The sequence below is a fragment of the Pelodiscus sinensis genome, chromosome 1 (assembly GCF_052426305.1).
Source record: "Pelodiscus sinensis isolate ZL-2025 chromosome 1, ASM5242630v1, whole genome shotgun sequence".
Lineage (NCBI taxonomy): Eukaryota > Metazoa > Chordata > Testudines > Trionychidae > Pelodiscus > Pelodiscus sinensis.
The window spans coordinates 256,079,298-256,093,283 of NC_143052.1; the positions used below are offsets into that span (position 1 = coordinate 256,079,298).

General features: G+C 44.1%; 1 protein-coding gene across 5 annotated transcripts in view; it reads left to right on the forward strand.

Moving 5' to 3' along the window:
- The window catches only part of UGGT2 (UDP-glucose glycoprotein glucosyltransferase 2), a 190,882-nt gene that overhangs the window by 137,089 nt on the left and 39,807 nt on the right, over nucleotides 1-13,986 (forward strand). For all 5 annotated transcript variants that reach the window (XM_075918804.2, XM_075918806.2, XM_075918807.2 and 2 more), the window contains 2 exons: nucleotides 6,826-6,911; nucleotides 12,668-12,752. In XM_075918804.2, coding sequence (XP_075774919.2) covers nucleotides 6,826-6,911; nucleotides 12,668-12,752 — 171 coding nt within the window. The remainder of the gene's footprint in view (nucleotides 1-6,825; nucleotides 6,912-12,667; nucleotides 12,753-13,986) is intronic.

The following is a 13,986-nucleotide window of genomic DNA, read 5'->3' on the forward strand; positions in this document are numbered from 1 at the left end:
CCATGACCAACACTACCATGGGCTCTCTGGTCAATCTCGGCTTCCACATAAACCATTCAAAATACACGCTAGATCCAACCTGGAAATTGAAGTTTATAGGGGCCTTCATCGACACGGTGGCAGCAAAGGCTACTCTGACCGAACACAGATTCAACACCATTTGCGACCTTGTCACGAGCGCACAATCAGCTCCGACCATGATGGTACACGAATGCCTCAAAATCCTTGGATTCTACAACGTATGTCGTCAAGTTGGCCAGACTCCACGAGGGGCCTACAGTCATGGTTGGCCACAAAGTACAAGCCTTCTAGGGACCAACTGTCCAAAATAGTGACTATCCCACCATACATCCTCAATTCCCTTCAATGGTGGGAAAATCCTCGAAACATGCTATATGGCATACTATTCCAGCATCCTTCCCCCACACTCATACGTATGACTAACGTGTCACTCATGGGTTGGGGAGCCCACTTAGGGTATGACTACACTTGCACCCTAGTTTGAACTAGGGATGCAAATGCAGGCATTCGAAATAGTCAATGAAGCAGGGATTTAAATATCCTGTGCTTCATTAGTATGATGAAATGCATTCTAGAATACTCAGGTAGAAGAGGTATCTGAGCCTTTAGCTATCATCTCTGAAAAATCATGAAAGTTGGGAGAGATTCCAGAAGACCGGAAAAGGCAAATATAGTGCCCATCTACAAAAAGGGACATGCAGGTGGTGTTTGTCATTATAGTAATAGACTTGCGAGGGTGCAAGTGTAGACATACCCTTAGGGACCATCACAACTCAAGGCAAATGGTCCTTCGTGGAACAAACTTTTCATATCAACCTCCTTGAATTACGAGCAGTCAGATACGCATGGCAACACTATAATGACAGACAACACCACCTGCATGTCCCTTTTTGTAGTTGGGCACTATGTTTGCCTTTTCCGGTCTTCTGGAATCTCTCCCGACTTCCATGATTTTTCAAAGATGATAGCTAAAGGCTCAGATACCACCTCTACCTGAGTATTCTAGTATTCATTTCATCAGGCTCTGGTGACTAGCAGACATCTAACTTTTCTAAATCATCTTTAATTTGTTCTTTTATTTCAAGTAGGAATAAGAAATCCTCTGGAAAAGGCTTTATTTTCCGGAGAATAACGTCTAGACTGGTGCTTTTCTCCGGCTTTTCCCCAAGCCGGAAAAAAGCGGTAGCCATGTTAATGCAAATGCCGCGGGGGATATTTAAATCCCCTGCGGATTTGCCTATTCCAACGTGCTACATTAGCATCCCTTTTCCGGAAGGGATGCCAGTGTAGACGTAGCCCCTATGTCTCTAGCTAGATTTAGCTTGTTTTGTGCCTTTGCCTTTCTAATCTTGCTCCTGCCTATTTGCATTATTTGCTTATATTCATCCTTTGTAATTTGACCTAGTTTCCAATTTTTATACAACTCCTTTTTGACTTTTAGAGTTCACGATTGATCCAAGGTCTTCTCCTGCCATACTTTCTGTCTTTTCTATGTAGTGGAATAGCTTGCTTTTGGGCTCTTAATAATGTCCCTTTAAAAAACTGCCAATTCTCTTCAGTTGTTTTTCCTTAGTCTTGCTTCCCATGGGACCTTCTCTACCAGTTCTCTGAGTTTACTAAAATCAGCTTTCTTGAAATTGTCTCTATTTTGCTTTCTCTTTTCTACCATTCCTTAGAATCATGACCTCTATGATTTCATAATTACTTTCACCCAAGCTCACTTCCACTTTCAAATTTTCCCCAGATCTCTGTGCACTGTAAATAGCTTCTCTGAATCATCAATCCTCATAATCAGTCTGGAGTAAACTGTGATATTCCATCAGTCATCTTCACCACTCTGTGTCTATTCCCTGACATATCCATTAGTGGGATCCAACTAAAGCAAGTTGACAGTGTTACTTATCTTAGCAGTAATATCCCCAATGATGGATCTCTTGACAAATCACAAACCGGGTACAGAAAGCTTCTCAAACCTTGTAACAAAGTATTAAAATCCCACAACACCCCTCTCAACAAAAACAAAACTTTATAATGCTTTTGTGCCTGCATCTCTCCTCTGTGCCTGTGCGACCTGGTATCATACAAACGGCATACTGAACAGCTAGAGACCTTCCATATACAGTCTCTGTGCCATTATGGGGATCTGGAGGAAAATTACCAACCTGGAGGTTCTCCAAAAGTCAAATGTCATAAGTATTGAGGCCATGCTGACAAAAGCCCAATTACACTGGACTGGACACAGCATTAGGATGCCTGAACATCAATTCCCCAGAAAAAATTTCTATGGAGAATTCGCCCAAGAATATCAGAACCAAGGCCAACACAGAAATCACTACAAAAACATTTTTAAGAACAGCCTACACTTTGGGGCAATAAAACTGGATGATCTTGAGATGGCTGCATTAAATAAATCAGCATGGCAGTACACAATGCTTGTATGTTCTGGGTGATTGAGTGAAGAGAAGGGAAGAGCTGGTAGCTGATCACCACTTGGTGATGAGCTGGATCCCATGTATTGGACACCAGCTAGATAGGCAGAGGAAGCCCAAACAATCAGTATGTGTTGCCTGGGAATGTCTGGTGGAACACCAGAAGGAAAAGACTTCAATTATCACTTCTAGAAGAATGTGTCCTGCATTTTGGGTGAGATCTTGGACATTGAGTATGAATGGACCATTATTCAGGACCTCAGTTGTTGAGGGAGCCACAAAAAGCTGTGGTCTGAAGGCAGTTTGTGCCTATCATGGTGGTAACGCTAAGACATGCTCTAGTAGTGAGGGAACCTGCCATATGGAAGGAGGCCTGAGAAATGCTCATAAACTGGATTTCTGATACAGCTGAAAGGTACCAACTGGCTAAGAGGGCTGTAGCAGTCTGTCACAGGGTTGCGCACCCTGCATCCCTTTAGGAGAGGGGAATATGACCTAGCGGCCGAGTCTGTACAGCCCCTGTCCAGGGGTCATCTGGCCTAGCAGCCAAGTCTGTGCTGCCCCCTGTCTGGGGATCAATATGGCTCAGCAGCTTAGTCTGTACTGCCCCTTGTCTGGGGATCAATATGGCTCAGCAGCTTAGTCTGTGCTGCCCCCTGTCTGGGGATCAATATGGCTCAGCAGCTTAGTCTGTGCTGCCCCCTGTCTGGGGATCAATATGCCTCAGCAGCTTAGTCTGTACTGCCCCTTGTCTGCAGGTCAATTTGGCCTAGCGGCTGAGTCTGGGCTGCCCCCCCCCATCTGGGGTGTCAGGTTAGGAGAGTAGAGGGGCCCGGGCCCTCCCTCTCCACTGGTCCGCAGCCCAGGGCCCTCTGAGTGCTGGGTGGCTCCCACCACTAGCTCAGCAGGGAGCCATCCCCTAAGTATGCTGAGCTTTCTGGGTTATCTCCTGCCCCGTGCCCTGGGCTGCTTCCTAACCCCGCCTGCTGGCTGGCCCCATTCCCACCTGGGCTGGCGAACACACCAGTGGCAGCGCTTGGCCCGGTGATGGCGGTGGCTGGCTCTGTAGCAGTAGGCGTTGCTGCTGTGGCAGTCAGTTGTGACAAGCATGATAGCTGCTGGGGGTGGCTGCGGCGGCTGTGTCTCTGGTAGGATTGGGGGCCCTGGAGGTAGCTGTGGAGGCTGCAGCTCCAGCTGAGACGGCGGCTCCAGTGGTGACTGTGGGTCCGGCTGGCGTGGCCTTTCTGGCTGATCCCTCGGGTGTGGTCGCTCCTCAGCTCTGGTAGGAGCTCCTTCCCCTTAAGTGGTCAGCCCTGACTGAGCTGCTCTGCTGGCCTTTATACTGACCCTACAGCTGGAGCATGCCCAGCAGGCTGCAGGGGAGGGGCCTTCTGAGCCCAGCGAGCCTGGTTAGCTCCTTCACTACCAGTGCGGGGTTGGTGTATCCCATCACACAGTCTTTGAAGTGAAAGCCTGCGATTGAGAAGAGTTTAGAGAGACCATGGAGAATGCTGGATGTGGTTTGCCCAGAGATGTTGAAAGCACTGGACAATATTGGAGTGTCATGGTTAATATATATCTTCAGTATTGGTGCAGTATCTCTGCACTGGCAAACCAAGGTAGTGGTCCCAAATCTTTTAAGAAAAAAGACTAGAGGGTGTGTTCCAACTGAGGTTCGCACTCCTCAACTTCCTGAGCAGCAAAGGCCTATGTCAGGTTGCTGGATAGGAGATTACACCCATTAGTTGAATATCAGATTCAGAAAGAACAATATAGATTATTACCCAGCTCTGAAGCAACAGATCAGCTCTTTGCTCTGTCACAGATATTCAAGGGGTCATGGAGTTTGCTAATCTGGTCCACCTTTGTTTTGTATACCTGAAGAAGGAATATGACAGCATTCCAAAAGGTGTGTTGTGAGGAGAGCTATGGGAGTGCGAAGTGTTGTTATTCTTTTGCTTGCTAATCAGTACCTGTATTCTCAGAATGAGAGTTGAATTTTTATTCTTGGCATTGAGTTTGTTCAACCTAGACCTCCCCCACTGTAACTTGAGACCACTGCTCCTTGTCTGCTGTCTGTCACTACTGACAACAGCCTCTCTCCATCCTCTTTGAAACCTCTCTTCAGGAAGTTGAAGGCTGCTATCAAATCCCCCCTCAGTCTTCTCTTCTGTAGACTAAATAAGCCTAAATCTCTTAGCCTCTCCTTGTAGGTCATGTGCTCCAGCCCCCTAATCATTTTGGTTGCCCTCTGCTGGGCCCTCTCCAATGCGTCCACATCATTTTTGTAGTGGGGGAGCCCGAATGGGACACAGTATTCCACATGTGACCTCACCAGGAGCGGCCACTTTCCTGTGCCTAGTGCGGAGGTCGTGGATGAGGTCCTCGATCTCTGCACTAGACCAGGCAGGTGCCCGCCATTTGCGGCCCCGGGCAGGCTCCTGGAAGAGGCAGAGGGCTGGGTGGCAGCGGGTGGCTCGCTCATGCCGTGCCAGGTGCAGGGTCTGCTGGCTGGGTGCTGGCAGGCTTGCATCTGGCACGGGCACCGTAGCCAGATCATGCCCCTTTAAAGGCTCCGGGGCTGGGAGGGGGGCAGATGAGTTTCCCTGGTTGTGCCCAGAGTGGCCACCAGGGCAATCTGGGAAGGACTAGCCTCCAACTAGTTCGAATTAAGTGGCTACACAGCCCTTAATTCGAACTACTTAATTCGAACTAGGCGTTAGTCCTTGTAGAATGAGGTTTACCTAGTTCGAATTAAGCGCTCCGCTATTTCGAATTAAGTTCGAACTAGCGGTTTGCCTGTGTAGCGCCTCTGAAAGTTAATTCGAACTAACGGCTGTTAGTTCGAATTAACTTTGTAGTGTAGACATACCCAAAGGGACTCGATCTGCTTAGCTGCATGGGCCCAGCTCCCTCTCTGAGCTGTCCTAGGTGCTGGTGTCCCCAGTCGGCCCAGAGGTCTGCCTGGGTCAAGCTCCAGGTTGGAACTGCCTAGCCTTCACTAGCAGCTCCTTATATAGTAGCCTGTCCTACTCTGATTGGCTACAAAGGAAGCTGCCTCTCTATCCTGCTCGGAGGACTTCTCCACTGCCCTGCTGCTGGCCAGGGAGCTGAAAGGCCTCCCACAGGGAGGTCAGGCTCTGTCTTCCCTATCACAATGCCATTAGGGTTCTTGGCTACAAGAGCACACTGTTGACTTATATCCAGCTTCTCATCCACTGTAATCCCCGGGTCCTTTTCTGCTGAACTACTGCCTAGCCAGTTGGTCCCTTCTGTTATGGTAATCAAGCTGTGGAATGCATTTGATATGGGGTATGAGAAGTGGCATCTCCGCTGTTTGCAGATGATGAGATCCTTTTTTGCCTCTTCAGATTGGTATCTCTGATAGGTGCATATGATGTACTGTGATTTTAAGTATGAGACTGTTTTTGTTTACATAACTGAGCAATAGCATAAAATATTTTGCTGTTGAGTATGAACTGGCTGGAATGAAAGTCAGCACCTTCAAATCAGAGGTCATGGTGAGGTTAGGTAGGAGCAGCAGTCCTTAGTGGACGAGTTGAAGTATTTCGGTGTCTTTTCATGAGTGATGACAAGTGGAAGTATGAGATCAGCCGAAGGATTAGTGCAGCAGCAGCAGTGATATGGGGCTGTACCAAACTATGTTAATGAAGTGAGAGCAGAGTTCTCGGATAAAGCTCTTGTTTTATTAGTCACTCTACGTCCCCATCCACACTTATGGTTGTGTGCTTTGAGTAATGACCAAAAGGATGAGATCATGGGTACAAGCGGTAGAAATGAAGTTTCTCCACAGGGCGGCTAAGCAAACTCTCTGAGAGAGGCTGAGGAGCTCAGCTATTTGGGAGGGCCACAGAATAGATCTGCAGATCTGCTCCAGATTGAGAGGAGCCAGTTGAAGTAGTTTGAGCACTGATAGTTCAGTTGGAAATACACTGGACAGAGGCTCTGAGGTCAATCCAGAACACATTGGAGATACAATATCTGGAAGTGCTGGGGAAACCCATAAGAGGACCTGGAACCTGTTGAGAGAAAAAGGAGTCTGGTCCTTCCTATTCTATGTTGCCACTGCAACCTTCACCAAGAAAAGTAGAAAGAACATTCTTTAAATCAATTCCATATTCAGATAGGAGCAAATCTGAGTCACTAAGAACTTGTGAATGTGAACATGAAGGGGAAAAGGCACTTGACTGCATTACTGTAATACTGATTTCAGGGCTAGAATTGCAGCAGACTATGTGTAGTAGCCTAGGTGACTGACTATGCTGAATGCTGTCTCCAGTGTTTAGTCATGAAGGTGGTCATTTCCAAAGGTTTGATAAAATCAGACTGTGCTACTATTTCTCTTTGTTCACAGGGGTATTTTCAGTTGAAAGCAAATCCAGGAGCGTGGACACTGAGATTACGCAAAGGAAGATCGGAGGACATCTATCACATATTTGCGTAAGCAGTAACCTATTACAAACTTACCATTACAAACATATTTTGTAAAAAGTATCACAGTCTTTACAAAATATGGAACATAGTGAAGTAAAACAAACGAAAACAATACACAAATAAGAACTAACAGCTAGCAGTAATGATGATACTGATTAGGAAATACAGTGGAGAAAAAGTGTGAATTAGTGAAATTTGAAAAGGTTAAGTGTCAGTGAGGATCTCTCCTCATGCAATTTTTGTTTTCCAGAAAATGGAGCAACTACCAAAAGGTTTTACTGCTTAGCCTCATAAAGTAGGAGGCGGAAGTAACATTTTGCAGAGATTTAAAATCCTCATTAGAGTTGATTCTGAATTGCCTTTGTTTAATTGGGAGCTACTGGAGATAAAATGAGAATTGAGGATAATGGGGCCAACCCACATTCTTGTTTTTATGATAATATTTCAGTGTCATTACACTAAATCTCTGTGTTAAGCAACTTGGACAACATCTTTTCTATAAATGCTGTAAGTCCTAGTTTTCTCTTCCTGGCTAGCATGCCAGGAACATGTATGTTGCAACATTTTTTTTTTTAGTAGATCTGCTTACATCTCCAGTTTTTAATCAGGGCTATGTTCTCAGCAGTGATAAATACTGAAGGAGGAAAACAGTTTGCATCTGCACTTCAGGCTGATTTGATGTTTTGTTCTCATTCATTTTTTTCTTGTACCATCCACTCTAAAATATCATTTAGGGTAGTCACTAAAGCTTATAGTTTACCTTGCCTGCCAGGATTGATTTCTTTCAGTATTTTTTTATTAGTTGGCTCATTTTCTTTGTCCTTCTCTGTATTTTCAGTATTTGCTATGTGTTTAGGTGCCTAGTCTACATATGATGTACTGTGATTTTAAGTATGAGGAGGTTTTTATTTACTTAACTGAGCAGTAGTATAAACTAGAAATGCAAACAAAATTATTTCTTTTAAGTTTTGCAAGTATTATTTAAAAGGACATGTTAAGAAAAAAGAGCTTACCATTCTACAGGTTTGCATGGGAATCCAGTGCAGAGAGCAAAGGATAGACTTTAACAGGGTTCAAAAAAGAGCTAGATAAATTCATGGAGATTAGGTCCATCAATGGCTATTAGCCAGAATGGGTAGGAATGGTGTCCTTAGCCTCTCTTTGTCTGGAAATGGATGACAGGAGAGGGATCACATTATGATTACCTGTTCTGTTCACTCCCTCTGGGGCATCTGGCATTGGCCACTGTCTGCAGACAGGATAATGGGCTAGATGGACCTTTGATCTGACACAGTATGGCCATTCTTATGTTCTTATGACTTGAAGCGAATGTGGTAGCTTTTATTGTTGAGAAGTTTATTGCTGCATTTTGTCTTATGTAGTTTCTTAAGAGTTGATGGCTTCATGCTCAAATATATTTCTTTCCTCTAGTCTTCCTGTCCAGAAGTGACACCAGCATGTATTCAAGCTTTTTGGGGCAGAGATTATCTTTTGTTCTAGGTTTATACAGCACCTAGCACTGTAAGGCCCAGTACAAAGGGGGACTGGGACTCCTAGGCACCACAATAACAAATAATAATAGAGGTCTGATCATTATTAACTTCAAGCCAGCCAGAGCTGGAAAGTATTACTCATGGATGCTGATGAGATATGACCTCCACTGATGCAGCAAAATCACTCGTCCAGGACCCATCAGGTCCTGGGGGGTGCCGGACCAAGGAGGTCCAACCTGTATTTCCTCCTAAAGTCTGATTGTGAATGTTGAATAGGACAGGAAAGAAAACTGATCCTTGTGATGTGGGGACTGGAACAGAGGTGCAATCTCCCACAACTGTTCCTTGGGTCTGTCCCTCCAGGAAGGATTGAAACAATTTTAACATGATTTCCTTGCCACATCTCTTAGGCAAGACAGCAGTATCTCATGGTCCATAGTGATGAATGCTTTAGAAGGATCCAGAAGAATGAAGATTAAATGTCTGCCTTTGTCAATCAGCACCCTGAGATCATCTATTATTATTGCAGAAGCTGTTTTCATTTGGCTTGTAATAAAGATTATGCTTTTTAATTACTTCTTTGTTTCAGTTTTCACCAAGGTTGGTGATAATTGAATAGTGAACATAGTGAATACCAGTGAAAATGGGGTGGGTTCAGAAGCTAAAATATGAAAAGAACAAGATAAAATTACTTAGAAAATATAGACTCTTCAGGTCATCAGAGCCTGATGAAATGCATCCTAGCATACTCAAAGGGCTGTCTGCGGAGATATCTAAGTCATTACCTATCATCTTTGAAAAATGGAATATTGGAGAGGTTCCAGAAGATCAGAAAAGGCAAATATAGTGCCCTTCTGTAAAAAGGGAAATAAGGACAACCCAGGGAATTACAGACCAGTCATCTTAACTTCTGTACTAGGAAAGATAATGGAGCAAGTAATTAAGGAATCCATTTGCAAACATCTAGAACATAATAAAATGATATAGTCGGCATGGTTATGTCAAGACAAATCATCTCAAACCAACCTGATATCTTTCTTTGATAGGATAACAAGCCTGGTGGTTCTGGGCGGAGGGGGAGGGGAGAAGGTAGAGGTGATATATTTAGATTTTGTAAGGCATTTGGTACAGTCTTGCATGACCTTCTCATTAACAAACTAGGAAAATACAACCAAGATGGAGCTACTATAAGATGGGTGCATAACTGGTTGGATATCCATTACCAGAAAGTAATTATCAGTGGTTCACAGTCATGTTGGAAGGGCATAATGAGTGGGGTTCCTCAGGAAAGATGTGGACAAATTGTAGAAGGTCCAGAGAAGAGCAACAAAAATGGTTAAAGGTCTAAAAAACATGACCTATGAGGGAAGATTGAAATAATTAGGTTTGTTTTGTCTAGAAAAGAGAAGACTGAGAGAGGGGATATGATAGTAGCTTTCAGCTATCTAAAAGACTGTTACATGGAGGAGGGAGAAAAATTATTCTCTGATGATGGGACAAGAGGCAATGGGTTTAAATTGCAGCAAATGAGGTTTGGGTTGGAAAAACTTTAGGAAAAACTTCCTAACTGTCAGGGTGATTAAACATAGAATAAATTGCCTAATGAGGCTTTTCCATCATTGGAAATTTTTAGGAGCAGGTCAGAGATGGTCTAGATGGTGTTTAGTCCTGCCTGAGTGTGTGTGATAGGTCTTGATGACCTCTCGTGGTTCCTTCCAGTTTGATTATTTCATGATTCTGTGATTCATGTAGTACACAGTGTCAGAAAACCAAGGAGTTTTATGTGATTGGTAAGGCTTGGGCCAATTATCAAGACATACAATGGTTCTACACTATGATTATGATTCATCCAATTGTTGATTCCTTGTCCTGTGAGTGGAGTCCTACTATTTGGCATTTAGAGAGTACATGAACCTTTCTGGATCTGTCTTGTTTCCTGGCAACTAAGAACGCTGACCACTCTCTACTTCAATGAGTTGATAATTTGTCCATGACAGTAGCTGTTTTGTCATGTTCTCTATGATATCTAATTTGAAGAACAAGTCCAAAGGGTAAGTGGCTGAATTGGTTTGTCATAGGGTGATTTATAAAGCATGATGCACCTACATGTTAGTTACCTCTCAGTTGGGTTTTAAAGAAAGCACCAGCACCAAATAAATGGAAGATCATACAAGATAGGTAAGAAATACTTGACAATACAGATGAGGAACAAGGAAGAGGACAGGTGAGAGCAGCCTGTGAGAAACCAGGTCATTGTAGAAAAAAGAAATTTCTGCAGGCTCTCCTTGGGAATAGAGAGGATTTGATTAGGAAATCAATGAAGAACTTAACCTGCTGACCTTGCTGAGCTGGCAAGCCAGTGACAAGAGGAAGAAAAAAGTGAGTTTTTGGATTGTTTGGGTAGAAGAGTCATGAGACTAATCAATCTCAAGTGGATGATCTGGAGAGTGGTGACCTGGAACAAGGGCATAAAGGACCTGGGATCCTAGTGGACTTGTGAGTGGATTACCTGAGAATGGCATTCTTGGAGAGGAAAATGAAAAGTTACTGTACCATGATATGTTTTACTGTAGAAATTGGGAAAACAGGTGTACCTTGAAGTTTCTATGGACTGTTGTAGGAATATTTTAATATATTATGCATAGAGTGGGACTCTGAATGGGCAGTGAGCCTGTACTCTTTATGTGTGGATTAGAGGGAAATTGAGGTAGGCATATCTGTTAGTATGGTTTTCCATTTGCTTCAGGTCTGGCAACAACTAAACCCCAGTGCAGAACCCTGGGCCCTCACTAAGGGTGGGGCAGGACACAAACATAGGTATCAGAAGTTCAGCGGGCCAAGGGCTTATTCAGGCAGGGCAGCAAACACACAGAGTCCCGGATGCCCCAGCCCTAGGTCAGGGCGGGGCAATAGATAAACAGCAGTAAACAGTTCAGAGAGCCCGGGCCCTGGTTCAGGCGAGGCAACAAGCAACAGTTAGTCCAGCGTCCGGCCGTCAGTCAGGACAGGGCAGCAACTAAACACAACAATGACAACAGTACTATTAGTCACAGAGTTCAACAATAGGCAATCAGTTCATGGCCCTAGCCCTGGTTCAGGTCAGGGCAGCAAACACTACAGTTTGTCTCCTGGCTCGGGGGGATGCAGGCAGCTCGCCTGTGGTGGCAGAGAGAGGGAGACTGCCACCCAGTAGGTGGGAGGACACAGGGCCGCCCATGCTACTGTGTCCTAGCATAGGGCCCTAGAAGCAGCAGAACAGGCTGCTGCTGGCTCAGCGGGGGCTCCTGCCCAAAACATGCTAGCCTGAGGCCTTTAACAGCCCTCACTACTCCATGGGACACTTCCCTTCTCCCCCTCCGCGCATACCTGGGGGTCTTGCGGGTCTCTTGGGGATTTGAGGGTCCGTGGGTCTGGGCCAATCATCCACAACTTGCAGGTCAAACGGGCTCAGCCAGTTCTCAGGTGCAGGCTGGTGCAGATGTTTGGGCTGGTCCTCTGGGTCAGATGAAGTTGGGGGTCAAGGCCAACCCTCAGGCCTTTGCAGATCCGGTGCTCCCAGCTAGTCCTTGGTACAGGCTGGAGCAAGGGTTCAGGCTGCTCCTCCAGGCTAGGCCAGGTTGGAGGTCCAGGCCAAAGCTTGGCCTTCTAGGCAGGGAGCACTGAGCAAGCCTCTGGCTCCTCCAGAGGCAGGGCCCAGACTAAGTTCCCAGGCTGGGCTTTTATAGCCCAGGCATGCCTCCTAGCTTCTGGTCGGGTGACTGGAAGGGATCAGGCTCTGCCCAAAATGGCTGCCAGAGGGGTTCCTCTGTCTCCAGGTCAGTGGGCAGCCACTCTGCCCATGACAGTAGGCCAAATGGATGCCACTATGAAAAATCTGCCATCAAAGGTGCATGGGGCTCAATTGCACCTATAGAGAAACTCCCATGGGGAGACATCTTGAAGAACTGTAATGCCTGAACAAGGTGAGTAGCCATTTCTTGTGCAACCTATTATAAGGAAATATTAAGCAACCGTAATAAGAAGCCATGTTACTAATCCATACCTGCTAGGGTAATTAAAAAAATAATTGTTTTAAGAATATATTTAATCCTTGTATTTAATAAAATTGGAAATTCCTGTAATCTCATTTATATAATATAGGTTATTAATTTTAAATGCTCATGTGATTGAAGAATTATCAAGTAGTGTCGCCTGTAGGTTTTTCAATAGTAGTCAATGAAATAAAAAAATCAGTATTCAGTTAGCTGCTGTTGTTTTTTCCCCACATAGCCATGAAGGAGCAGATTCTCCAGTCCACATGGAAGATGTTATTGTGGTATTAAACAACTTCAGGAGCAAAATCCTCAAAGTCCAAGTATGTAAGAAGTGCAAGTATGTAAGCAGATAATGGTGTGTGTGTTATTTCTTTAAATGTATTAATAACACTCAGGTGACTTGAGTTATGTTTAACAGCAAGATGAAAGTCAGACTATATTATACATATTTTTGATAATTAAATCTCCAGATGCATGAATTCATGCCATCAGTTCATATGATGCATGTTTTTGGTATCACCATAAAATATATCATATCATGATATTTTTATGAGAGTATTTTTTTCAATAGAATAAATATTACAATTTTATTATAAATACTAAGCCCCAAGTTCCTTCCACAGAAAAAATTCTGTATTGGTGACAAAAATTGAGCTTTTCCATTTGGAATTTCCTACGAATTCTTTCATCAGTGAAGGTACAAGACTGATCTTCCTGGTGAAAGAAACAAGAGGGCTTAGCTCCCACAACAGACAAATTCCTTACAGTCAACTGGAAACCAGAGCCAAGTGCACCAGATATGCCACCCCTCCACTCCAGTCCCTTTATCATTTCCAATATATTTGCTCTGTTGGAGCTGCTAGGGTATTTTTCCATCTCTGATGCTGGCTCTTTTAATTTTTACTCAGCGTTCCCCACAGATGTGCCTTTGAACTGTCCATCATTTTAAAGGATATCACTCATTTTATTCCCAGAAATACCTGCATTCCATAAAAATTGGTATCCCTTTACATATATAGTTGCAAATTATCTCAGAAAAAAAGAAACATGACAGTGAGATTATGTGAAAAGCTATCTATTGTAAAGGAGTAAAGAATCCCAAAATACTTCCCATTTCTGGTAATTTTTTTAAAGTTTCTCCGTTTGGGTCGTCTTCATACAGTATGCTTTGGGGTTGGACCTTTAGAAGCTGAGAAAAGTATAAGCTATAGGGAAGAGGCAACAATTCATGTTTCCTCCGAGTCTCCTAGTCCCATGGATATAAATTTCCAGGATCTCAGGGAAGGGAATAAAATGTCATGGAGAAAGCTGACCCCACCGTGTGCCATGCTGATACAGAGAGATCTGCATGTTCAACTTCAGCACACAGTCTAGGTCCAAATTATGTAAATAATATGGTTGGAAATTCAGCATCCTTGATTGTGTTCTGTAATCAAGTAATTTAAATAAGTAGAGTTGTATTAAACATGGCAGATAGCTAAGACTACACCCTCGTTTAAATTAGTTACTATCATAAGTCAAATCTAGGACATATCTTCAGAGACAGTTCTATGA